Genomic DNA, 24,860 nt, shown 5'->3' on the forward strand with positions numbered 1-24,860 from the left:
GTGGGTGGGTGCGGGTGAACAAACAGCTGACCTGCGCATCACTAGTGGCTGGAGCCTACTCAAGCCATGCTAAATTATCCCGCTCTATTTCTCTGTGACCGAAACTACCCATCTCTCTCTTTCTCTTTCTCTCTCCTGTTCTCTCTCCCTTTCTCTCTCCCTTTCTCCCGTTCTCTCTCCCTTTCTCTCTCTCCCGTTCTCTCTCCCTTTCTCTCTCTCTCTCTCTCTCTCTCTCTCTCTCTCTCTCTCTCTCTCTCTCTCTCTATCTCTCTATCTCTCTCTCTCTCAAATCATAAATGAACATGGTTATAAATTTCATCCATTCACACAGTTTAATCCAAACACAACAAACCTTGTGTTCAGTCTCAGTTAACAACTGCTATACCATGAAAATACATGTTACAATTCCTTCTGGGTCACAAAATGATGCATTTGCTATTATGAGGTTCAGTCTTTTTAGTACAACTGTGTTTTAGTGTAGCATGAATTAAGCTATCATCAGGAGAAGAAATATTGTTTATTCAATGAATCAATCGACTTTGGTAATTTAGCAATTTCTTAACATTGAACATTTACATTTGACATGGTCTCAAGTCTGTACGAAATAAATAGCACAATTTTGCTCATTTACAGCTTGGCTGATAAATGGGTTATGGTTCATAATTAAATGGCATACAAATGAATTGTGGTAATCATGTACTCACTAATTACATAACAAAATGTTCTCCTTTTAAATAAAGCTTTTCAGATTCATAAGTACCTTCAAGAGCATGTTATAGTTAAATAAATAGAATGATTTCCATTTTAACATGCACAACCAATCTGCTTGGGAAAGTATTTACACCAAACGGACACTACAATGCATCTTTATTTTTCTGAATGTTTATGTCTCTCACACACTCTTTCTCAAATACACACCCACATTGTCTCTTATGAACACACTGTCTATTTACTATGAACACCATATCTTCTCTTTAGGGCTAAAACTATCAATGTGATCGAAATGCTAATGCTGAATGCATTATAAAGAGGACACATCTCAACAATTCACAGGATTTTTTTTAAGGGTTTTTCAGTTTTATGGTCATACGATTAACTATGAAGTCATGCATTATGATAACTGGTGGGCCTGTGGTATTTGGTTTGAGTTTTTGAAATCAGTGGCTCCATTGATTTTATTTTTGTGGACAAAGAAAGGTGTGCAACTTTTGTGGAAGTAATATACAAATATGCTACCAATAATCTCTAGAAAGTATTTTTTTCAGGGAATCTCCATTGTCGAGAAACTATTTTTCTCTAATTGAGTCCATTGTCTGCACATGATCCAGGAGTCATTGGAAGAGGTCGTTGCTTATGTCTTGTCCATAGCAGTGTGGAAACTCCTTGATATGAGGCAGTCGAGGAAGTTGAGAAGCAGAGTTTGTGGATGATCTGCTATATTACATAATATAATTTCTGTATGTGGTTCTTTCATGATGCAAAGTAAGAGTTCTGCATGGAATAGAGTCGGTCAATGGGTCCCACACGTGCTTGCATGTTCATTTCTGAAGATGCCATGAAGCAGTCACTGAGGCTGGTTAAAGATGTGTCACTGTCTATATCATGGAAAATTGAGTCATTACCTATAAAGAAGAGAAAGAGAAAAATAAGTTGCAAGAACATAATAATTTACAGTCAAAGAAAATACTATAAACGAGGCATTGAATAAAAGCAAACTGCAACTTCCAATTGCACTGATAATAAATATGATATATTTATAACTGTCTTGCAAATTGATAATTGTTAGTCTTGATGCCCACTTTGAATGATTGTTATTACATGCCATTGTAATTCTGAAAACTGTTTTGACAATAACTCTCTTAAGGCTTTGTCCTGCCCTTTCTGGGACAGTTACTATGGATCTGAGAGGAACATGTCAACAAGAGGCATCTATCCAAAAGAGCTTAATAGCAAATGTTTACGTATCTCATAATTTCTCGTCCTATTATTTTCCTTGTGGGAATTGTTAACTTTATTGCGCTCCAGATTTTAATGACACTGTTACAAAAGATGGGGACAGAGTGATGAAGAGACATATCTTTTAATGTGTTGGCAATATCATCCTTCCCTCTATTTATCCCATAAAAACAGAGGGAGTGTGATGAGACTGGGACTTTGGGTGTTGCAATTGCAAGACACAAAATGGAGGCTTTCAGAAATGATATCAAGTTTAGTAAACAATCTTTATGGGGTTGGAGACACTGCTCAGAATTGTCTTCTACCAGTTTCACCCCGTATACAGTGTGTAAATTAAATGGAAGAATAAAATAACTGATTCAAGTTTGATTTAAACCTTTTTGTTTTGTTTGCAATTGCATCCCTCTCATTGTCACATATTAATCACATACAATGGTTATTTTGCATCGTGGCACATTACTTCACTCATCATGCTCACCATTGTTTTGATTATAATGTACCGCAAGCCCTTTGGATTATCTAAAAGCTCTTCACATTGTCCGCAATGCAAACTGTCACATAGCATAGCATTGCATGTCACCAAACCCCATGCACAGACAGAGAGAACATATTGAGTGATTGTGGGGTGGGAGGAGGAGGGGGAGTAGAAAATATGCTGGATTGATTTTAAAATGAACTTCAAAATAAACCAGTGGCCTGTGAGTATGTTTGTGTCATCTCATGTGGAAGGGGGCTGCTTGTACTTTGTGCGAGCAGCCTAAACCAGGGCTCTGTGGCCTGAACACATGTCCCACACTGGTGAGCATACAAGGTTGAGAAGGGGGGTAGGGGGGTGGATGCTCACCATATGGGTTCATGTGGTCTCCGGGCATCTGTGGGGGAGTGAGGCCCTGCTGGAAGGGGTCCGTACTGTAGCCATTCTGATCCATGGCAACCAGTTGCTGCTGGGGCGGGGCCAGTGGCGTGAAGGAGTTCATCATGCCCTCCATCCGATTGGACATCACCTCTGTAACACAGCCAACCACGTGGAGAAAGACTTTACATGAAGACTGTTGTGGAAGAGGCCTTTACATGCATTTTTCAGCAGTGCTCCTGGGAGGAAAATCATCAACTCTAAATCTAATACAGAAACTAGACCATGAGCACTGTCTCCATGGAAACCCTCTCTGCTCTGCTGTGGGCAAGGGAGATTCTCCCAGCATTCCCTTGAAGAAGGCAGCTCTTGACTCACTCAGTGGTGAGTGGGACGCACACACAGCCCTTGTGGGTTTGAGACTGGAGCCCACCACCCTGCACATTCCTTTACAGTGGTGAGCCCTTGTGAAAAGATGTCTGTCATTCATTTATTTTGGGTTCCAGAAGTTTCCATCACATATGTCTGCTGTAATGCTTTCTTGTTTAAGTTAACTGTACTCAGTAGATTTTGTGATCTAAAATACATATATCTCCTCAAATACTATCCTATCCAGTATTCACAATATGCACTTTTGGGCAACAGCATTTCAGGGCATACTGTTTGCCTTTCCCTAGAGAGTTTGACAAAAGGCACATATATTAAATATTCTAGATCTGTTGAGTAATAAAATGTAAATGTAAGCCTTGGGATTTCCACAGTAAAGAAAGGTAGCTGCTTTAGATTGTACAACTATATTTCTCTACTGTTTGCAACATCTCTTAAATCGTGAATTTTATGTCTAGTGTATACTTTGTGTAGATACTTCCTCCTCACTGTTATATATCTTGTGTTTTCTTACAATATCGTGAAACCAAATCCTTTCTCCATAGTGGATGTGTCTGTTTTCAATTAAGCTTTTGTCTGTGCCTGGAATCATACCATTAACCACAATTGCATCTAAAATGCAAAATCTAATATGATTTGTGAACATTTTACAACTGCTCTAGTGATTCTTCCTCGCAGTGTGGTACAGTGCCAATGCGTTATGTGCAATATTTTTATTTGTCTTGAATTCTGAGAAGGTTGTCTCTGAACACTTGTTGGTGTGGCTCTAACCCTGACGAACAGTCTGTATGACATCATTACAGAAGTGCAGTGTCTGAATGGAAACGTGAGAGTTTGACCTGGCTACAGCATGCACACTACAGTACTCACACAGGATGGGTCATTTTATATATAAGACTGATTAACAGGGTTTCATTTGTAAATCTCCCCACCCACACACACAGCTGACATGGTCTCCCATATACCATGCCTGACTGGGGCCACAGACGCTAGCTAGCCTCCTCCACCCCACAAACCAGTGGAAACTAGGGCTAATACGTGGGAGGTCACACATGAGCAGAAGCCATTACGACCGTTCTACTCCAAGGGTTTGCATGTTGCCTCAATTAATGCCATCTTTTGGAGTGGTCACACAGAGCTGTGGTATACAGTATGTGATTATCCTGCCTCTGTATTTCTCATTGAAGTGCCATGCTGCGCGTTTAACTGGCTGAATCATCATTTTTATTTCTGTTATGTGATAATCCCAGATCACAATTTTAACACCATGTCAAATGCAAAATAATTGTCTAAAGCCATGGTAATACTGAACCAGTAACATCTGTTTTTAAACTTCTGAAACAGCTAGTAGCTGCAGGTAGCTTAGTGGTTAAGAGCGTTGTGCCAGTAACCTAAAGATCGCTGGTTTTAATCCCCGAGCCGACTAGGTGAAAAATCTGTTGATGTGCCCTTGAGCAAGGCACTTAACCCTAATTGCTCCTGTAAGTCGCTCTGGATAAGAGCGTCTGCTAAATGACTAAAATCTTTTGAAAATTATACTGGGGCAGTGGTTATTGGCCTATTTCAACCCAAACCGTAGACAGTGTACTGTACCTTGGCCAAGCCTTTGAGTATTCTGTTGTTCGTGTTGCTGCTGCTGCCTCCTTGCCATCTTCTTCATCTAAAACAAAGGAGACGTTTAAGTAACTCCCCAAACTAACGTGCTGTTTTTCATTGGAAAACGATGCCTCTTGTTGCTCACCCCTGAGTGAACTACAGGAACACGTATCTTCGTTATCAAAGGCTTTTGAAGATAATATCAAAAAAGGAGGTGGGTGTAGGTATGACTTAGGTAGATTTGAATGCGTTGCACTTCAACTTTACAGAGCTAAAAGGAATGCAATGAAATAGTTACATTTATTGTTGATAGCTGTGGTGATTTGTTAGCTGTAATACTGTAATGTTTGCCCATTCCGGCCAATCCATGTGTACTGCATTGCTATTACTACATTGGTCTCTTGATTAGTAACAAATAACATCATTATCACAAATAACACTGCCTTTGGGGTGGTTGTGCTCTCACCTTGGCTCTCTGGTTTTGAAACCACACCTGCACCACACGAACACTGAGGCCTGTCTCAGCAGCCAGGGTCTCCCTTACCTTTAACAGTCAACACAAACGCATTTCAACATCACACAAGAAAACACTTCAGTACAGATTGTGGCAGTCTTTTTGGACCTCTTGGTTCCTGCCTCTTCAAAGCTTTGGAGTGGGTGCAGTGAATTATTTTAGGGCCTACGCTATGGATGCAGTTCTTCTCTCTCAGAATGTCATTTGGCGCAGGGCAGGCGGGCTGCGTTACCCTCTACCTCAGTTAACAAAGACCAGAGTGCTGCTAGCCACTTCAAAGCACCGCTCTGAGGTGCTGGAGATTTTTCAAATTTGAGAATTTTATTTGTAAAACTACCGTAGGCCTCATGGCATTCCTCCAATTCTCCACGTCAGTCTGTCCAGGGGGATATTATGAAGTATTAGTATTGGATTTGCATCTACCGTATACTACAGAAACACCTCAAAGAAAGCTTAGAAGATTGATTTTGTTGCTTGTCTTCTCACAAAAGCCAGCTTTCAGTTCAAACTGTGTATACTGTAGCCGTGCAGACATTTCAAGTAGTGTTCCCAATGTAGGTCATTCTTTCAGGTCATTCTCTGTAGCCTAAATACACTTGTTCCTCATAGCTACTTTTGTGCTCAAACTGCAGCAAGCCTCCTTCGTGCTGGAGGTTAAACAAAGTGTTAGTTTTCACCTCTGTTGAGTGTTCAGTAGGCAGACAGTGGGATTAACTCTGGTGGTGGTGACCAGGTCATGTGGAGGAGAGGAGAAGGTCTCACCTTTCTGCAGGGTTTGGAGGACACCTCGAAGGAGGCTTTGAAGGCTCGTCTCTGCTGAGTGTTCAGAATGGTGCGGGGTCGCTTGGGCCTTCTTGGGTCCTTCCCATCATCTCCCTTCCCCTGGCCTCCCGTGCCTTTCTCCTGCTTGATCCCCAGATCCTCATCGTCGCTTTTCTCTGCATGGAGATACAGCCATTTTTCACAAATATCAGTATGGGTTTGAGCTGACAACTTCCCTGACAGTCTACTGATAAATATATGCTTTTTGTTCTTTTCAATTCCAAGAGATTCTGACTCCGCAAGGGTATCCATAATGAAAGGAGACACATGCGGTTTTAATAGTTTGTTATGAATTTATTACAAAACGAATAGGCCACATGCACGATTTTCAGAAGACTAGTTCTTACCAGAAAAGCACAATGTTATATTGTGTCATTGGTAATTAATTACACTCAGTGTTGGCTGTTACACCAAATAAATCTTTGATAAGAATCCTACGTAGCGGATCCACAACAACATGAAATGGCAGCATGAGCACATATGGGAAATTAATTCAAAATAACATAGGAAATATAAAATATATATTTCAGAACCTGAAAATAATAGTAAAATGCACATTGGGTCCCAACAGACAAAAATACTAAAAAGATGCTATGCATAAATAACACAATTGGAAAAAGTTCTAAGACGTTCTTACCAAATGGTGGAAAGCTGATGTGTTTTGTTATTGTCTATTGTAATTGCATGTGTCCATAAAGGGATCTTTCTGTCTCTCTATTGGCACACATAATATGCCATCTTAATAAAACAGCTAAATGGCTTCATCATCACATAGTGTGATGGACATTAGATCATTAATCTAACAAGCAATATCAGCGTACATAATATAATGATACTCATACTTAAAATGCTAAACTTCATGAGTTTACAAAGATAATGATAGAATCCTATGTTAAATAATGTATCCCCAATGCATTCATTACAAAATACAAGGCCTGGGTGAGTGAAAGGCAGTGTTCTCAGAAGCAGCAGCACTGTCAATTAAAGCAACAAATGATGTGGGCTTCCTGTGATGGCTTAGAGATGCATACATGATGGTGTCGTTCTGTCTGCTGTCATCTGGTTCTGATTCTCTACTGTAAATAGTGTGGTGTAGTAGGCTAAACTGTATTTCACCAGTTGATTTCTATATTTTATTTTCTGTAAATGCCGAGGTTAACCTCTATTCATGTAAAATCTTGAATTTCTAGACACTCCAAAAGAATGCCCATGTGATACACTGGGGCAAAACGAAGCGTGGAAGTAAAACAAATATTCCTTTAAGTTGACAAAAGTTGACAAGGACAGATGCGTTTGACAAATTCTCTGCCTTTGTGTGCGTGTTTAAATGAGAGCCAGATGGGACTGAACAGTGAGGCTTGGCGAGATGCCTCATTGTGTGGAGGCGAGGAGAGGAGGCGAGGAGTACAGAGGAGAAGATAAGAGGACCTTCGCTCGGCCCTCTGCAGAAAGGCCCTAAATCCTCCCGTCAGTCACCATGATACACTGATTTAATTATTTCCATTATTGCCCGCCGACACAAGGACCCAACAGCCATTAATACAGTGGCTTTTTGTCTACCCTGCTTCTGTCACGACTTCCGCCGAGGCTGCCTCCCCTCCTTGTTCGGGCAGGTTTCGGCGTTCGGCATCACCGGCTTACTAGCTACTGCCGATTCATTTATCATCACTCCATTTGTCTTGTCTTCAATCACACACACCTGGTCCTTATTCCCTCATTAGTCATGGTATAAGTGTTCCCTCTGTTTCCTTGTCTGTGTGGGTGATTGTTTATTGTGGAGGTTTGTGAAGCTCGGTGGAGCTCGTGTATTGTGTATCGACGGGAGTATTTTCCCGTGTGTCTTGTATTTTCCAGTGCGCCTGTTTTGTGCCCTGGAGTGTGTTTGACACATTTCTGTGTAAATCTGTATTTTGCGGATTAAAGCCTGTTATTCTGTGATTTACCCTCCTGCACCTGACTTCTTCAACACCACCTCATCACAGAATCACCCACCCGAGATGATGGAGTCAGCGGGAGAGACGCACATGCCTGGAGTCGTGGAACGGGTCCAGGAGCATTCAACTATTCTAGCCAGCTTGGGTGAAGCGATGGGTCAGCTTCTTCATGTCGTCCAACGCCTGGAGAGGAGAGAGCCCGATCCGTCGAGAGCAGCTGGTCAACCGGATCCCCCCACCTACACCCCAGCACCTTGAGGGATCCAGATATCCCGACCAGGGGAGTTCGACAGGACAGCGGCGCTGTGCCAAGGATTTCTTCTCCAACTGGAGCTCTACTTCTCCAGCATCCGGCCGGTTCCATCGGAGCGGGAGAAGGTGTCCGCCCTCGTCTCCTGCCTCTCGGGGAAAGCCCTGTAGTGGGCCAATGCGGTGTGGAATGAAGGAGGAGCCGCGTTGGAGAACTACGGGGAGTTCGCTCGCCTCTTCCCGGCGATCTTTGATCACCCGCCTGAGGGTCGAGATGCGAGCAAGCGGCTGGTCCACCTGAGGCAGGGGACGAGGACTGCGCAGGACTTTGCATTGGAGTTTAGAACTCTGGCAGCTGGGTGCGGGTGGAACGAGCGGGCCCTGATTGACCAGTTCCGGTGCCATCTGCGAGAGGATGTCCGACGGGAGCTAGCCTGCCGTGACACCATGTTGTCCTTCTCGCAACTGGTGGACATGGCCATTCGTTTGGACAACCTGCTGACAACCATAGGACGTCCTGGAGGAGGTCTGCCCGTTTCCATCCCGGCCGACTCGGATCCAGAACCGATGGAGATGGGTGGAACCGCTAGCCGAGAGAGCGGAGGACGACAGCGCCAGTGCCACACTGGTGGCACGAAGGGACATTTCACCACACGTTGTCGTCAACGCTCTTCTGGGTTTGGAGGCGGCAGGCAGGGCACTCTCGCATCACCCCAGGTATCGAACACCCACACTCGTTCAGAGCCCTCTGCTGCACACTGTAAAATACTTATCTCCTTTCCTGAGCACATGGATGTTCCCCAGTGTAAGGCGCTAGTCGATTCAGGCGCAGCTGGGAACTTTATGGACAGGGCATTTGCACACCATATAGGCATTCCATTGATTCCCCTATCCATTCCACGCTCCATCAGAGCACTTGATAGTCGACCATTAGGGTCCGGGTTGGTTAAGGAAGTTACTGCACCAGTCACCATGATTACCCAGGAGACTCATTGTGAGCAGGTTACTTTTTCCATTATTGAGTCTCCTGCTTTCCCTGTGGTATTAGGTATCCCTTGGCTAGCACTCCACAACCCCACCTTCTCATGGCCGCAGAGGGTTCTCACAGGGTGGTCGTGAGAGTGTCAGGGTAGGTGTCTAGGTGTTTCCGTTGGTGCAACCACGGTGGAAAGTCCAGACAGTACCTCCACCGTGGGCATTCCCCCTAAATACCTCGATCTGGCGCAAGCGTTCTCTAAAACGCAGGCTACTAAATTATCCACCTCATCAGTCGGGGGACTGCGCGATAAACCTCCGGGTAGACGCTGTACCTCCCAGGAGTCATGTATATCCCCTGTTACAGGCTGAAATGGTGGCTATGGAAACATATGTCACGAGTCCCTGCGCTAGGGGTATAAACGTCCCTCCACTTCACCCGCCTCCTCAAGTTTCTTCTTTGTGAAGAAGAAGGACGGAGGTCTGCGCCCGTGCATTGATTATCGACCACTGAACAGGGAGACAATAAGATTTAGTTATCCTCTCCCCCTCATTCCTTCACTGATTGAATCAATGCACAGGGCGCGCTTCTTCACCAAATTAGATCTCAGGAGTGCGTACAACCTGGTGCGTATCCGAGAGGGAGATGAGTGGAAGACAGCATTCAGCACAACCACAGGGCATTATGAATACCTGGTGATGCCCTATGGTTTGATGAATGCTCCCTCAGTTTTCCAGTCCTTTGTGAACGAGGTGTTTCGGGACATGCTTGGTCCCGGTGTAGTGGTCTACATCGATGACATCCTGGTGTATTCCGCTACGCGCGCCGAGCATGTGTCCCTGGTTCGCAAGGTGCTGGCGTGACTGTTGGAAAATGACCTTTATGCTAAGGCAGAGAAGTGTATGTTTTTCCAGCAGTCCGTCTCCTTCCTTGGATACTGCATTTCCACCTCAGGTGTGGAGATGGAGGGAGATCGCATTTCAGCCGTGCGTAATTGGCCGACTCCAACCACGGTTAAGGAGGTGCAGTGCTTCCTTGGCTTTGCCAACTATTATCGGAGGTTTATCCGGGGCTTTGGCAAGGTCGCAGCTCCCATTACCTCCCTGTTGAAGGGTGGGCCGTCCCGGCTCCGCTGGTCTGCGGAGGCTGACCTGGCCTTCAGCAAACTGCGGGGTCTGTTCACGTCAGCCCCAGTACTGTCCCACCCCGATTCATCACTACCGTTCGTAGTGGAGGTGGATGCGTCCGAGGTTGGGATAGGAGCTGTCCTGTCTCAACGATCGAGTACGCCACCCAAGCTCCGCCCCTGTGCGTTATTTTCGATGAAGCTCAGCCCGGTGGAGCAGAACTACGGCATTGGTGATCGGGAGCTGTTGGCTGTTGTCCGAGCCTTGACCGTGTGGAGGCATTGGCTCGAGGGGGCAAAACACCCTTTCCTCTAGACGGACCACCGTAACCTGGAGTACATCCGGGCAGCGAGGAGGCTGAATCCTCGCCAGGCCAGGTGGGCCCTATTCTTCACCCGGTTTGATTTCCCTCTATCATACATCCCGGGGATGAAGAACGTGAAGGCAGACGCGCTGTCCCGGTTGTATGACACAGAGGAGAGGCCCAGAGACAACACTCCCATACTGCCAGCCTCCTGCATTGTGGCGCCGGTAGTATGGGCGATGGACGCGGATATAGAGCAGGCATTACGCACGGATCCCTCTCCACCTCAGTGTCCAGATGTCTTACAGTACATGCCTGCTCTTATCCGTGATCGTCTGATCTACTGGGCACACACGTCACCCTCCTCTGGTCACCCAGGTATCGGCTGTACAGTGCGCTGCCTGACCGGAAAATACTGGTGGCCTACCTTGGCTAAGGATGTGAGGGTGTATGTCTCCTCCTGCTCAGTGTGCGCCCAGAGTAAGGCACCTAGGCACTTCCCAGCTGGTAAGTTACAACCTTTACCAGTTCCACAATGACCATGGTCTCACCTAAGTGTTGATTTTCTAACCGATCTTCCCCTCTCCCAAGGTAACACCACCATCCTGGTTGTTGTGGACCGCTTTTCTAAAGCCTGCCGCCTCCTTCCTCTGCCCGGTCTCCCCACGGCTCTGAAAACTGCGGAGGCCCTGTTTACACATGTCTTCCGGCACTACGGGGTACCAGAGGATATAGTGTCTGACCGACGTCCCCAGTTCACGTCCAAGGTCTGGAAGGCGTTCATGGAATGTCTGGGGGTCTCGGTCAGCCTGACCTCTGGGTTCCACCCCAAGAGTAATGGGCAGGTGGAACGGGTAAATCAGGACGTGGGTAGGTTCCTGCGGTCCTACTGCCAGGACCGGCCGGGGGAGTGGTCGGTGTTCTTGCAATGGGCAGAATATGCCCAGAACTCTCTCCGCCACTCCTCCACTAACCTAATGCCTTTCCGGTGTATTCTAGGTTACCAACCAGTTCTGGCACCGTGGCACCAGAGCCAGACCGAGGCTCTTGCGGTGGATGACTGGTTTCGGCGCGCGGAGGAGACGTGGGTTGCTGCCCACGTTCACCTCCAACGCGCCGTGCGTCGTCAGAAGGCCAACGCTGACCGGCACCGCAGTGAGGCCCCCGTCTTTGTACCGGGTGATCGGGTCTGGCTCTCGACCCGGAATCTGCCCCTCCGCCTGCCCTGCCGGAAGCTGAGCCCACGGTTTGTGGGGCCATTCAAAGTCCTGAGGAGAGTCAACGAGGTCACTTATAGGTTATTACTTCCCCCTGATTACCGTATTAACCCCTCGTTTCATGTGTCTCTCCTCAGGCCGGTGGTAGCTGGTCCGCTCCAGGAGGCTGAGGTGCAGGAGGTCCCTCCACCTCCTCTGGACACCGAGGGGGCCCCGGCGTACTCTGTCCGTTCCATCCTGGATTCGAGGCGTCGGGTGGGGGGCCTTCAGTACCTCGTGGAGTGGGAGGGGTATGGTCCGGAGGAACGGTGCTGGGTTCCGGTGAGGGATATCCTCGATCCCTCCATGTTACGGGATTTCCACCGTCGCCATCCGGCTCGCCCTGCTCCGCGTCCTCCTGGCCATCCACGAGGCCGGGGTCGGCGCGCTGCTGGAGCCGCGTGTCAAGGGGGGGGTACTGTCACGACTTCCGCCAAGGCTGCCTCCCCTCCTTGTTCGGGCAGGTTTCGGCGTTCGGCGTCACCGGCTTACTAGCTACTGCTGATCCATTTATCATCACTCCATTTGTCTTGTCTTCAATCACACACACCTTGTCCTTATTCCCTCATTAGTCCTGGTATAAGTGTTCCCTCTGTTTCCTTGTCTGTGTGGGTGATTGTTTATTGTGGAGGTTTGTGAAGCTCGGTGGAGCTCGTGTATTGTGGATCGACGGGAGTATTTTCCAGTGTGCCTTGTATTTTCCAGTGCGCCTGTTTTGTGCCCTGGAGTGTGTTTGACGCATTTCTGCATAATCCTGTATTTTGCAGATTAAAGCCTGTTATTCTGTGATTTACCCTCCTGCACCTGACTTCTTCAACACCACCTCATCACAGCTTCCACTTCCTAGCCCTATAAACTTCTGCTCCCTGCCCGTAATATCAATTTTTCATAGAATAAAATGAATGAATGACTGAATAAAATCACTCAAAATGTGGGTCTCACCCAGAATATGGTTTTGTACTTTTCTGTGTTTGAGTGAGTGTGAGTGTGCATTCTTCTGTTTCTGTGTGTACTGTACTGTACTGACTGCGATAGGATTTGGTCTTACCTGAGTCGGAGTCGTCCGGGCTGACAGAACTGAGCAGGTCCTTCTCCTTCTCATAGTCACTCTTACACAGCAGCTGGCCCTCCTTCAGGACAAACTCATCCCCTTTCCTCAGCTGCCGGTCACACACACAGCAGGAGAAGCAGTTGAGGTGGTATACACACTCCAGAGCACGCATCACAAACTCTGTGGGGGCGATCTTCTCCAGGCATCCGCTGCACTTGGCGGCAAACAATCTATGGAAGAAGGTGAGAGAAAAGGTACCATTACTAATCAGATTAATCGAAAACGTATGTTACAATTTGATCACAGAATCAAGGGGGGTCTACTTAGTCTCCCTAGCTTGACCTGTCATCATGGGCTTTTGATTAAGAGTGTTTGAGGGTGGCAGGCTGCTGTGGCTGATCATGTGGGCAGCCAGCACCAGTGAGTGATCCCTTTGACTGGAGCTCATGTGTGTAAGTGACTAGGGTCCCCCTATCCCCATGCCACTCCAACAGAGCTTCGTCATGGGCACCTAAATGCCTCTTAGCCTCAGACAGCTGGCCAACACTGGGTTCAGTCAGTTATGATGCTCAATTAGAATCAGCACATTAAAACTCTACGTGTCCTTTTTCCTCTCTTTACTTGTTTATCGTCATCACTGTTTCTCTGTCAGATTAGCATCTGATTCTTTACAACTATTGCAATAGGTTGTCAGCATGGTCTGTTTGAGTAATGACTAGGAACTGGAACATGCCCACTGTGTCCTCATACTTTTCTACACCCAATACATTTATGACATGGACTTTTGATTAATCTCCTCCTTCATATCTCATCTGGCCATCCTAAACCAGCCTCTATGGTGCACGGCTATATTAACACCTCCATCTTCCATTATATCCTTTCAGGAAGATGTAAAACTGTTTGTATTGTTTTATTGGTGGCTGGGAGAGTATTAATTCATTTGCTATAATTCAGAAGGAGAATCATTAACTGGGCAAGGAGGCAGAGAGTGTGGTTGATCTTGTCCAGCCATGAAGCTGGTTTTATTAGCATGGTCTTTGTTTTCGTTGGTCTGGAGGACAGCTGGCAGCCGCCTATCTATTTGTGGTGAACATCTATTTCATTGTGCAAGGGAGAGAGGGAGAGGGAGGGAATGGAGAGCGCAGCAATTGACATCATCTGCTGTTTCAGGACAGGGATGAGCGATAGTGATGAATATGTTTAAATATGAGGGGAGAGAAACCCAGGGAAGGTTTTGTCATGCTAATATTATTGTAGGTGCTGATTGAGAACTGATAGGGAGTTTGTGTCTGCCACACAGTTCAGTAGAGCAGCTGCTTGCATGGTTGAAACAAGAGACACGTTTGGTTGCTGCTTCTAGTCTCTACATCTCATATCAGGTCCATCTTTGAGCAGCCATTTACTACAAATCAGACTGTAGTCAGCAAGCCAAACTTTTCTCACTATAATCGCAAAACAACAGAGATATCAGAATTGGCACATGCATGCTTTATGAAATCCTTGAATCTTTCAATTATTACAATACGTTAAGAAGATTATTATTAAACTATGGAAAAACATAGATGATAATCGCTCAAAAAAAATATTTTGGGCATATTTTGCAAACAAGCTGACTTCTTGTGAAAACAACTTGCAGACCTACAGTACACTTGCTTATCTGCTCAACTATGAAATTACTGTGATCCAACAAAATATGCAATTCATATAATCTTAAACATCGCCTAATATTGATTTATCATTTATTTAGGCAGAGTCCCATTGAGACCAAAGTCTCTTTTGCAAGGCAGCCCAGCATTACAAGGGCAGCAAGCAATTACACATTCAATATTCAAGCTGTATCAAAAGATAATAGCAGGGACATCCAACATACATACAGATGTAGGATCTTAATTTGAACCAGTTTGCTACAGCAGGAAAATAATCCTACAGCAACAGGAAATGTGAATAATTATGTTGATTATAATTAATGGCATTTTTTTGTAGGGGCTGATATATTTTTCGTTAGGGCAAATCAAGTCTGACATTTTAAAGTAGAAATTACTAACTTTAGAATGCTTCTTAAACATTGAATACACTAAAAGTTTGCATTTCCTGCTATGCAGGAACATTCTCAGCTACAAAAGAATGAACAAATTAAGATCCTACATCTGTAATCCAATATCTACCACAAAAGTGTACGAGTAAAACAAAAAGAGATCTGTTACAGTGACAGTCCTCGTGGATCAACCATGCAGTTGCATGGAATGTTGGTTATCGCTGTTTAAACAAATCAAAATATTCACAAGATAGATCAATAATAATTCATAACTTTAGAGAGAAGGACTGTATCCTGGGATTGAGGGACATGAGGGGATGAATGTGTGGAGACCAGCCCAGAGGTCCAGCTCTAATGTTTAGCTAATGATTGGCGTCTGAGAGGAGAAAGGCAGAGGAAATGACTTGTTAGTATGGTTTGATATGTCCCAGATTCCAAATTCACCTTCAACCGCTCTCTCAAATCTTCTCACCCAGATAAAAACATTCTTATTCAGACCCTTCTTTTCTTTCTTTCTTTGCCTCTCTGATTCTAATCTTGTAAGCCATTATTTTTCTATTTCCCCTCTGTCACTTTGCATTATTTTTGGTGCTGTAATTCCTATTTGTCCCTTCTGGAATCTTCCTGTCCCTCTTTGTCCTCTGGTCTAATCCGGACTTCTAGCCTGTTGTCGGCCCCTGTACCCCATTCTCAGTGGGGTTCAGATGGAATATCCATGCATGACGCCCCTTCTATGGCAACCACACCTCCACAGGAAGGCAACAGCGACTTTTCGGATGGGCAGAGAGGGCCTTTCAGAAGCTGGCAGGAGAAGTAAATCCTTCTCTAAGGAACAAGGGGAATTAGCAGGGAGCACTGGACTAGGGATTTAACCCCTCTCCTTTGAAAGGCCCAGTCACTCCGACTCCCGCGGCTAGCTACAATCAAACAGAGGGGGGGTGGGGGGTCGCGGTGCAGAAAGGAGAACACAGCTCCCTGAATGACACAAGCACTGGATTGTGGAGGAGCCTAATCCCACTTTAATACCTTTCCAAGTTCAGCTCCTAAAGAATGCTCTTTAAAACAACACCAGTGTGTGAGCAGTGAAGGACAACCAGAGGGAGGCACGCTATTCAACCTCCATAACATTACCTGATTAGCAGATAGAGGCCCAGGCGGTGGGGAGAACATGCCCACGGGAGACAGGGGAAAGACACAGATGATGATGATCACGCTGATCTGTAAAATACTATAATAAACACATCAACTATCAAGGTCATGCTGACTCCAGCCCTAAGATGAACAGGGTCTGCAGTTTGAAGTGTAGGCTAAGCTCTTTGTAAAAGCTAATGGGGCAAGAGGGATAAGATGCAGCAGCTGGTGTAGTGCTGGGCTAGCATGGTTACTTTATCAGTATCCTTTTACAAACCGACTCATATCACTCAAAAATGACAAACTGGCTCAATGACTCAAAATGCCATTTCAAATCAAATCAATATCTGCCCAAAATCCACCAATGAAAAAAGAATGCATCAGTTTCTGCTGCTGCCAATAGTGACCCCGCTATTGAAGCCTGCGTTAAGAGGTATGTTGTTTGTTGTGTGCTTTACTGAGGACGGAGATAGAGCACGGACCACAAAGAGGACCACCAGCAGGATCCTCTGTCCCTGCTTTCGTTTGCAGTCAGGATCTGCGTTTCTCTCCTCCCACACCTGAGCGCACAGATCAGCCCATAAGACCCTCCTGTGTGGATCAATGACCACGTTTCAAGCAGCAAAGTGCCAATATTTACCCAGGCGTTCTCAGCATTGGACCTCATCAGTAGAATAAGAGATAATCTCAGCAGATACCTTTAAGAGGGCTCCCAGGGGAATCATTATCTCCTACCAATCCTTTGTCCACACAATTCCTCCTTCCATCCTTCCATCTCTTAGCACTCAATATCTCTCATTCTTATTTGTTTTTTTCTTTTCTCTCTCTCTCTCTCTCTCTCTCTCTCTCTCTCTCTCTCTCTCTCTCTCTCTCTCTCTCTCTCTCTCTCTCTCTCTCTCTCTCTCTCTCTCTCTCTCTCTCTCTCTCTCTCTCTCTCTCTCTCTCTCTCTCTCTCTCTCTCTCTCTCTCTCTCTCTCTCTCTCTCTCTCACACACACATTCTAGCAGGCTGTATTGAGATTCACAAGAACCTAGACTCTCACCTTGCTAAAAGCAATGTAAAACAGTAAATGGAACAGCGGCATTTCATCATTACTCTGCATTCACCTATGGCGAATTCAGCTATGCACCCTCAAAGTACCCCTTACGATGGAAAAGACTCAACTTTTTGACAAGCTTTGTCAGATAGAGATATTTAAAAATATATATATATATCCCTGGTCTGGTCAAAGGATAAGCTCAATGCAGCTGAGAGGCCTCAGCCTTTGGAGTCGAGGGTTTTCACCTCCCTGTTCCTCTTCTTTCTTTCTCCTGCTAAGGCCTGCTGCAGAAGTATGCACTTTCCCTTTGAACAGATTAAAAGCAACTTAAAGTGTGACAACATCTTAAGCTTTCACCACATGTTGCCAATGATTTCCCACTAAAGACATTACTTTCAATGCTTCTGCCACAGTGATAAGGATCAGGGTGAGAGAAAGGGATAAAAGAGGAGCCGGAGGATGAGAGAGAGGTATGGAGGAGTTTGTAGATTGATAATCATGGTACATTTAGCAACACATGGTCTCGTCTCACCTACTCCCCTTTTGCTATTAAACAACCAGAGAAATAGCATAACAATTTAGTGGGAGAATAGCCCAGGCTATTATGTCCTGGCATCCCCTTCAAAAGAAAGAGAGGATCAGGATTAACCCACGGGAACAGCTGTAAACAATCACTTTGAAGATGGCCTTCCTTGTTTCACTAAGAAGCGGGTGGACCTGTAAGGCTGGCCATGTCAATCAGCCAGACGTGAGGGATGAGATGTATGGACCAGGGTCACAGCCACAGGAAGGCCTCCGGACACTGACTGCAGACTGAGGACCTGTGGAGCAATCGGTCAACACCACATGGCTGGAAGCTCATTGATTTACAGGCTACATCTCTGGCCTGACCTTTCTCTCCAGCCATCCATCTCTACTGCAGTCCAACAAGAGCCCAAGTCGGCTGTCTCCTGGAAACCAAGGAGAAGGGTGGAGGCAGAGACCAGAGGAGAGAGGGGTGGAGGGAAAGAGGGTTGGAGGGAGAGACCAGAGGCCAAGGATACTGATAAACAGCAGCTCCTGTTAAAAACATGGTAACTCTGTTCCAATGAAGACTGGAGTGTAACAGCACAGAATATTAGATATAGAGTTGAACAGCTTTACTGGGTGTGGATGTATGTTACGTGCAAAAACATTTGATGCCCAGATGTTCCTTTGTGCATAGATGAATGAATGTGATCCTTAACATTTAGAAAATTACTTTGTTATGTACAATTGTGTTGGCTACTAGATACAGCACGTTAGACCATAGAGGCACGTGTTCTAAATATAGCAGCCTCAACTTGAACCCTACTTTGTCTAAATGCTTACAGTGATAACCACAGTTGTAAAACACAGAGCATAGAGAGGGACTTGACATGCAAGAGTATGGACTGTCATCATAACTAAAACAACACTCAATTTGTTAATTTACACTCAATTACATTTCAAATCTAGGGCACAACAACATGGTATTCTAGAGCACCATTACTTTTAATAATCCTGAAGGATATGGCTCCATAGCAGTATGGTCTCAGCATTTCTCTTAGGTTGGTGTGTATAGATATGTGTAGAAAGTAATGAAGCCAAATAAGAAGTGCCATCCTTCCAGTCCCCAGGGCCAGCTCCAGTCAGCCCTAAAACATGCTTAATCACCTCCCTCCCTGCTCTTAAAACATTAGCATAGTAATGGACTTCAAATGGAACCGCTTTGTTTTTTCATTAAACTCTCAGCAGGTAAAAGTAAAACCCATTAGAGGAAAATGTGCACACCACTAATGGCTCAATCACATCTCTCTCACATGGGCTCTCAGTCTAGCAAGGCTGGCATTTGCTAAGATGCCTTGCTGAAGGAAGCTATGAGCTCATGTGCACCTGACCCAAAATGCCAATGAAAACATACGGCATAATTTTTGGATATCACTATGTTTTAAACATGAGTTATATAGTGAGTCACAGTCTGGGCTTAGGATGTGTTATTCTTATCACTTGACCCCCACTGCCGGTCTGGCTCAGATGAACTGAGTATTTCTATGACAACATGATCTCCTATGTACTGGAATGCTGAGAGATTTCTTCAGGCAAGCCTCTGGCCACACAGACAGCCAGCCGGCTAGTCATATTAGATTGGGCAATATCACTGTATTATACAACTACACACAGCAATCTTCTGCTTTTAGTCACATTCAAATGATCACATGCCAACAACTGTGTTTTTCCCACACTAGTCACGAGATGAAACAAGGTGAAACAAGTTGTGTCATGTCGCTCGGTATCAATATCAAATGTCTTCACATCGCTTTAGACGGCAAAATGCATGAACTTCTATAGCAGGTGTTTGTTCCCTTAAAATTGCAATTTGTTTGGGGAGGTGTGTTCTACTGCAGCATGTTGGTCTTCCAGGTTCACCAGATGCTGTAAACCCTGTGGGCACAACCTGACAGTCAGCTGTGGGAGGACAAAAGGACCTGTCACTGGGAGAGCCTCATCACACGTATCGGAAAAGGCCAGACACCAACCAGGGCCCTGACATGTTACTGCTGCCTATCATAATGCTATCATTTCCCAGACATTCTGGGACACCGGCCATCAGAACACAGAGCCAGGAGCAACACCCACATGCCTCCAAGCATTGATCAAGTTGTTGTGCGCTTAAGTCTGCCGTTCTTTGTGATTTCTTCCAGCCAGTGCTCCGTGTCTGTGCTATGGAGTCCCATAGTGTTGGTGTTGAGCTTAAAGGCCTGCTTCTGTTACCTCATCACCATCTTTCTCATGAGTTTATAACAGATGCAAATTAACACCATACAGTTAAGCTCTGTCTTTGTCACTCTATAATCAAGACAGAGAGGTAACTTTCTCTGCATGTTAGGGAAAGAGTTGTGCTTCTAGCACACAGTGAAATAAAAGCTAGTGTTGAAATGTGAAAGGACAGTGAGATCTCTGGCCAGCAGAAGAGGCTGAGTACACAACTAAGCAGGCAAGCAGGCAGCCAGGTACACAAGTGCTGTTTGGACAGCTGTAGTTTCTGTGGATGGACACTCAATGCAACATCGCATTCAAACCCTGCTTCCACACAGACAGTGTCATCACTCACTTTGCATTATAGAGTTGGGTATAAAAAGAATCACTGAAATGAGCGAGTCTTACGATACATAGGATAGACTAACTTCCTGATTATTGCATCTAGAATAGAATATAATACAACTTTATTGTCCATCCAGGATGGACATTTTTCTTTGGCATCACCTTACATTAAAAAAATCACATACACATACATTCTCACATCACACATATTTAAACCAGTCAGTCCATCACACTAAAAACATACGGGGACATTGATACATTCACTCAGAAATGACCGCTGCCCCAAATGCACTGATAAAATAGATAGATAAGTACATATACCAATACAATTTACGTTGCATTTAGCAGTCCAACAGCACAAGGAACAAATTAATGTTTGAACACATTTACTAACTAATAGCATACAGTGGGGAAAAAAGTATTTAGTCAGCCACCAATTGTGCAAAATCTCCCACTTAAAAAGATGAGAGAGGCCTGTAATTTTCATCATAGGTACACGTCAACTATGACAGACAAATTGAGAAAAGAAAATCCTGAAAATCACATTGTAGGATTTTTAATGAATTTATTTGCAAATTATGGTGGAAAATAAGTATTTGGTCACCTACAAACAAGCAAGATTTCTGGCTCTCACAGACCTGTAACGTCTTATTTAAGAGGCTCTTCTGTCCTCCACTCGTTACCTGTAGTAATGGCACCTGTTTGAACTTGTTATCAGTATAAAAGACACCTGTCCACAACCTCAAACAGTCACACTCCAAACTCCACTATGGCCAAGACCAAAGAGCTGTCAAAGGACACCAGAAACAAAATTGTAGACCTGCACCAGGCTGGGAAGACTGAATCTGCAATAGGTAAGCAGCTTGGTTTGAAGAAATCAACTGTGGGAGCAATTATTAGGAAATGGAAGACATACAAGACCACTGATAATCTCCCTCGATCTGGGGCTCCACGCAAGATCTCACCCCGTGGGGTCAAAATGATCACAAGAACGGTGAGCAAAAATCCCAGAACCACACGGGGGGACCTAGTGAATGACCTGCAGAGAGCTGGGACCAAAGTAACAATGCCTACCATCAGTAACACACTACGCCGCCAGGGACTCAAATCCTGCAGTGCCAGACGTGTCCCCCTGCTTAAGCCAGTACATGTCCAGGCCCATCTGAAGTTTGCTAGAGTGCATTTGGATGATCCAGAAGAGGATTGGGAGAATGTCATATGGTCAGATGAAACCAAAATATAACTTTTTGGTAAAAACTCAACTCGTCGTGTTTGGAGGACAAAGAATGCTGAGTTGCATCCAAAGAACACCATACCTACTGTGAAGCATGGGGGTGGAAACATCATGCTTTGGGGCTGTTTTTCTGCAAAGGGACCAGGACGACCGATCCGTGTAAAGGAAAGAATGAATGGGGCCATGTATCGTGAGATTTTGAGTGAAAACCTCCTTCCATCAGCAAGGGCATTGAAGATGAAATGTGGCTGGGTCTTTCAGCATGAAAATGATCCCAAACACACCGCCCGGGCAACGAAGGAGTGGCTTCGTAAGAAGCATTTCAAGGTCCTGGAGTGGCCTAGCCAGTCTCCAGATCTCAACCCCATAGAAAATCTTTGGAGGGAGTTGAAAGTCTGTGTTGCCCAGCGACAGCCCCAAAACATCACAGCTCTAGAGGAGATCTGCATGGAGGAATGGGCCAAAATACCAGCAACAGTGTGTGAAAACCTTGTGAAGACTTACAGAAAACGTTTGACCTGTGTCATTGCCAACAAAGGGTATATAACAAAGTATTGAGAAACTTTTGTTATTGACCAAATACTTATTTTCCACCATAATTTGCAAATAAATTCATTAAAAATCCTACAATGTGATTTTCTGGAGAAAAGAAAATCTCATTTTGTCTGTCATAGTTGACGTGTACCTATGATGAAAATTACAGGCCTCTCTCATCTTTTTAAGTGGGAGAACTTGCACAATTGGTGGCTGACTAAATACATTTTTTCCCCACTGTAACATTCAAGGTAATAATCAATAGACTGTCTATAGGTTTTCGGTCCATTACATCATTGTAACTGTCTCTAAACTGGACTTTTATCTTGGATTCAAAACAGCTGAATTTATTCCTCTACAAATGAGGCAGAAGGCTGTGAATTACAAGGCTGGTATTAAGAGCGCTCTGCTTCTTCTCACTCCCCCCAGTCAGTCCAGCCGACAGTAACTGAAGCTGTTTGTACGGCCCATCTCCCCGGCCGCCCTGCTGGAGATGTGACATCTTTACAGCACATGCTCTGCAAATGAGAACCTCCGAGAACAGAGCGAGGGCTGGGTACAGCTCCCATTTAAAGCCACTGTAAATTCCTCCACACCCATTTTATATTTTTAATAACTCTATCGCAGGGCCTCTGTCTGTCTGCCCCTTCCAAGCTAATCTAGGTGAGGTGTAGCAGACCCCCCATTAAGGGCTTGGCCAACTCAATGAGGCATCCTGGGTGATTGCTCCTTTTGAGAGAGGGAGCTGGGGATGGTTAGCTACACTGGGAGTAATAGCTATCAGATGTTGTGGAGTCTACTGCTGCCTATAACTGCCCACAGCTACGGTCTGCTTTTCACGACAGTGGACCTGAGGCTTGCTGTACTCAGCCCTGGTTAGGGCAGTTAGGGCAGAGGAGGCTCTGAGTCTATGTGCTCATTACCAGCTAGTGCATCTGAGGGCTGACATCATCCTTCAAACATGGAGACGCTGTACTGTAAAAGCACAGTACATAAAAGAAACCAAGAGTAATGGCTAATGTTCCAGTTTATTTCTGTAAGTAAATATGGAGGTCTCTGATGATGAATGACCTGATCCCCCATCAAACACCAATCTAGAAAGAAAAGTTAAAGACACAAAATACTATGGTTGTTTAACTGTATTCAATAAATGGGTTCTAATTACACAAATCTGGAAATATATTTTGGGAATTTCTGGGGGGAAATATATATGGAAAATCTGTTTTTACATTTTGTGCTGAAATGGTTAAAAAACAACATTTGGAGTGGAGGGCTTTATAATTATTATTGACCCCAGAAGGTCCTAGACTAAGAAATAAAACAAACAGTAATATGAGGTGCTCTAAAGAGGGGGTCTGCAAATATGCAAAGACAGGGTCTGGTGGAAAACCTCACGTTTTGGCTTCTTTTCTCTGCTCCTAATCTGTGGGCGAACACAATATTAAGACGGCTTTGGTGCCACTTGTGACCCAGCTGTTCACTAATGAAAAATTCCACAGCTCCATGCAGAGACCAATGGGGCCTGCCCCCCTCTACCCCAAACCAAGCCCTGTCCATCTTGTGGAGTTTACCATGGCTAAAAAGATACTGGATTAATAGGTAGAGAGGGAGAGGCAGACAATCTGGAAGAGAATCCCATGTGTGTTTTCCCCCTCCGCTTCCTCCCATCCTTAGGATATTGGTGTAAAGACAAGTGTTTGCCCAGGTTTTAATTATGAGCAATGATGTGGTGATTATTGTGATGGTGGATAGTTGGGAGAGGGGCTTTATTTATTCAACAGAGATTCAGGCTAAGCCTAAAATCAGTCTGGAGAGAAGAATCTGAGGCTGCCAGGGCTTAGCCATTGTCCATGAGAGCCGGACTCGTCTGTTTGTGTCCCTGCTTTTTCACCCTCTCCACTGATTCCCTGTCTTTCTTAGTGACGTAAACCTCTTAACTCAGACTGCTCTGAAACAAATCAAATCAAATTTTATTTGCCACATGCGCCGAATACAACAGGTGTAGACATTACCGTGAAATGCTTACTTAACCAACAATGCATTTATTTTTTACAAAAAAGTAAAATAAAACAACAACAACAAAAAAGTGTTTGATATCACTTTGGAATCCCTGCCTATTATCTTAATTATAAGAAATCAAAACCATAATTGTACATTTCCAGCACAATTATCACAGACATTCTAACTATATTTCATTCTTCCTCAAGTTAGCCTGGCGGGTAAGAGCGTTGGGCCAGTAACCGAAAGGTTGCTGGATTGAATCCCAGAGCTGACAAGGTAAAAATGTGTCGTTCAGCCCCTGAGCAAGGCAGTTAACCCACTACCTTCACCATGTTCCTGTCTGGCCAAGTATACAAATACACATTTAATAGACATACTGGAAGTATTTCACCTAGCTGTGAAACTACAAGGCACAGTCAAACAGCTGCTCGTCTGACTCCTCTAGTTGACTCTGAGTCTAAAATACTATTTAGGCTGTAAAATGACATCTAATCTAAAGATACTGTATCAGATGTATATAATTTCATAATCACATACTTTGACCAATTTATATAAGACTCCCTTAAAAACGTGGGCTCTTAATTCTGAAAAGGTTTTGAAACGATATGCACAGAGTGCATGGCAGGCAACTTAACCATAGTAATTCTCTTCAAAAGACCTGGTTAAAATTGTTTTGTGGGAAAGCATGTTGCCATGGCAGCATTGGCAGAAGCTATAATATGAGATGTGTGTGATGATATCTTGGAGGGTCTCAGCGTA

The 24,860-nt window shown here is 44.8% G+C and overlaps 1 protein-coding gene across 2 annotated transcripts in view; it reads right to left on the minus strand.

Annotated features, from left to right (window-relative positions):
- Positions 1–310: 310 nt before the first annotated feature.
- Positions 311–24,860, minus strand: part of LOC311144235 (LIM/homeobox protein LMX-1.2) — a 60,237-nt gene continuing 35,687 nt past the window's right edge. For both annotated transcript variants that reach the window (XM_084180243.1, XM_084180242.1), the window contains 6 exons: positions 13,023–13,255; positions 6,069–6,244; positions 5,259–5,336; positions 4,790–4,856; positions 2,801–2,962; positions 311–1,622 (listed from right to left, as the gene is read on the minus strand). In XM_084180243.1, the coding sequence (XP_084036369.1) occupies positions 1,471–1,622; positions 2,801–2,962; positions 4,790–4,856; positions 5,259–5,336; positions 6,069–6,244; positions 13,023–13,255 (868 nt within the window). In that variant the 3' untranslated portion in view covers positions 311–1,470. The remainder of the gene's footprint in view (positions 1,623–2,800; positions 2,963–4,789; positions 4,857–5,258; positions 5,337–6,068; positions 6,245–13,022; positions 13,256–24,860) is intronic.

This window comes from Coregonus lavaretus (assembly GCF_964263955.1).
Source record: "Coregonus lavaretus genome assembly, chromosome: 17".
Classification (NCBI taxonomy): domain Eukaryota; kingdom Metazoa; phylum Chordata; class Actinopteri; order Salmoniformes; family Salmonidae; genus Coregonus; species Coregonus lavaretus.